At 48.4% G+C, this 2934-nt stretch overlaps 1 protein-coding gene across 1 annotated transcript; it reads left to right on the plus strand.

Moving 5' to 3' along the window:
• Positions 1-230: 230 nt before the first annotated feature.
• LOC128693986 (uncharacterized) lies at positions 231-2370 on the plus strand. The gene is made up of 2 exons (XM_053783945.2): positions 231-795; positions 1150-2370. The coding sequence occupies exons 1-2, from the start codon at positions 729-731 to the stop codon at positions 2346-2348; spliced, it is 1266 nt and encodes a 421-aa protein (XP_053639920.1). The 5' UTR covers positions 231-728; the 3' UTR covers positions 2349-2370.
• Positions 2371-2934: the final 564 nt, after the last annotated feature.

The raw sequence follows: 2934 nt of genomic DNA on the forward strand, positions 1-2934 counted from the left end.
GGGATACAGCTTGTGTCTGAGGGAGGAACAAGGCGAGGAAGTGCTGGCACAGCTATAGCGGCCACCGCACATAACGTACGCTGATAATTGAGTGCGTTTAAGAGCCGTGAAAAGGATGGTGACCCCGAGGGCACTCTACGCCAATCAGCAAACGCGAAGCGTGTGACGTCACGTGCCACACAGGTATGACATGCAGAGTGCAGTGTACGATAATGCTGCCATGCTATATTGACATGCGGGGCTGTGTGCAGGTGCCAGTTTGTCCCGCAGATCACAGCTCCCTAGCTCACGCACTTAACAGCCACACCATTTATGGGGAGTCAGTCACCACCTGACGCAAGACATTGCAAACATCACGTCTCTTAATGCACCCACATGCTCCTCGCCTAGCATAATTAATTAATCGCGATGGAGATTACGACCTTCGCACTCAACAAAGAAAACTTAGCCCAATAACAAAGAAACTGGTAGAGTGCACGTGTGAAAACCAGGCGCGGGAGGGAGAGTAAAATTCTCTACACCAACATCTTGAGAGTCACGCGCTGGCCAAGATTTACTGAGGGCAGGGCATGGATGCTGCAGTAGTCCATCTCCCGCGCCCCGCCGACACAGGCCACGGAAGTTGTACCTCCTCCGTGTCTCCTCCGCCAGTGTCTTAGCTTTAGTCATAAGGTGCACCTCAGCCTGGTCGGACGTACCTGTGCATCGCTGCGCACCTTTCCGTAAACATGGGAACGCCAGTGCCAACTGAGACGAAGGATAACAGTGCCACGGAAAACGGGAGTACGTCTGGGGGTGAGTGAATGTTTATTGTTAAATATATATATATATACTTCTTATCAAACCTCTGGGCAAACAAATGTCTGTTTTTAGAAGCTCACTCACTGTTATTTACATCCATATAAACAACATATACATACAAATTGTTATTCACATGTACAGTGTTGCTAAAATTTAATATGTCGGAAAATGTCTCGAGCCGCTCTGAAACGCCGAAGTATATAGTATTAAGAAATCTTTCATGTTCCTTTATATATGGTTGTATTTCATGAAGCGCGAAACCCATTGGGTTATTCAGTAATGCAAACTATAATAACCATAAAGAGAGATGTTCTTGCCTTAGCTTGATGTAGTGTGTTCTCGCTGCAGGTGCCTTGGGGTGTGATCAGCGAGGGTTAACTTGGTGTCCGCCCACCTCCTCGCCTACATTAACACCCACCACCTCCCCGCCTGCCCACCAATCATCTTTATCTAAGGTTACTCACAACTCATCTTTAAGCAGCCCCTTGTCCAGAGTGCCATCCGCATTCCACTTGCTGCAGACGCTGCCGTTTCTGCCACCCATGGGCGCCACTAGTGTCAAGCAGCAGACGGCGCCCCTGGGACTTGACCCTCGAGTGATGGGGATGCTACAGAGTTACGGCTCACTGGGTCAGCTGCCGTGGGCGGCTCTGGGTGCCAGAGACCTGGCCCTCAACCGTCTCCTCTTGACTCCTGGAGGACGCCTCAGTCGACCCAAGAAACGCTACATCTGCAAGTATTGTCAACGAGAGTTTACCAAGAGCTACAACCTGCTGATCCACGAGAGAACACACACGGACGAGCGGCCCTTTCCCTGCGACATCTGCGGCAAGGCCTTCAGGAGACAAGACCATCTCCGTGACCACAAGTACATCCACAGTAAGGAGAAGCCCTTCAGGTGTGAGGTGTGTGGTAAGGGTTTCTGCCAGGCGCGCACTCTGGCTGTCCACAAGGCCCAACACGCCCATGACGCTCTCCCTCCCACGCCTGTCTACAAGGCTCAACAAACCCACCACACCCTCCAGCCCACGCCCGTCCACAAGGCTCAGTACGTCCATGACGCAATAACCTCACGGCTGCACCTGGCATCAACAACGTCGCCCACCTTCAGAAACCTCAATCTGAGGGAGAGATTAGCCCCTTATCCATCCCTAGCACACCTTCACAGAACGCTGAACTCAGACCTGCAGGTATTCCCAGTAACCACTAGGGCTTCCTCCACGGTCTTTCCCTCGAACACAATAAGCAGTCAACATCCGGCAGCCTCAGCAGTCATTCGAGTAGAAGAGAAGAAAAGCAATGAAGATGTGATCTTCGTTATGGCGGGAGATACGGCCGAAATAGCTGAAGAAAAGGCGTTGGATCTGACTATGTCGAGGAATCCTCGATCTCACGTACACTCAAGACCGCACTTCTCAGTCGACCACAACAAGAATGAGATTCACAAAAACAAAGACACTTCAGAAATGGTCAGAACTTTAGAGTTGGACGAGAGAGATCTTAATAATGTGAACTACAGTGAACGTGAGGCCAAGCTGAACATGTAATGCAATGTATCGTTTTATATTTGACGCAGCTCCCAAGAGTATTTGACATAGACAATAGTAAATAATTTATGTGTAATTGTGGACGCAAGTCTCCGTATTTTAAGCTCTCTCGTAGTTATTATATTGACTGTTTACACACGTGTTCATGGAGAGCTATGAAGATCATAGTTCTTCCTGCGTACACGTGTGCGTAAGCAAATACAAGGGCATGTGCATATCTTGTATACGCATACTAGCACCTTGCAAAGTGTCCTTCACATCGTAAGCAGCAACTGCATAACCCTGAACCGAGTGTATTTCCTAAAGCTTATGTGCGTGTCACTACCTCTGTATGTGCACCATGTATAGCCATGTATACATGCGTATGTGCATACATGCTGTGTTAACGATCATCATATTGTGAATTTAAATAATGTATAAATAAACAACATGATTACATTCAGAATGTCTGTATATTTAAACCCCCTTGATATGTTTCTTAGACATGACACCTGGTGAATGTACTCACCCAATTCTACTCCAGTGCTCGTCGAGATGCGTTTACGGAGGTTGTATCTCAGCTCCCGAACCCACTTCTTGATTGACA

This window comes from Cherax quadricarinatus, chromosome 33, assembly GCF_038502225.1.
Source record: "Cherax quadricarinatus isolate ZL_2023a chromosome 33, ASM3850222v1, whole genome shotgun sequence".
Lineage (NCBI taxonomy): Eukaryota > Metazoa > Arthropoda > Malacostraca > Decapoda > Parastacidae > Cherax > Cherax quadricarinatus.

Coding starts and splice junctions, on each gene's coding strand:
- LOC128693986 (XM_053783945.2), top strand. CDS start 729: ATGGGAACGCCAGTGCCAACTGAGACGAAGGATAACAGTGCCACGGAA. Junction 796..1,149: donor AAACGGGAGTACGTCTGGGG/GTGAGTGAATGT, acceptor TTCTCGCTGCAG/GTGCCTTGGGGTGTGATCAG.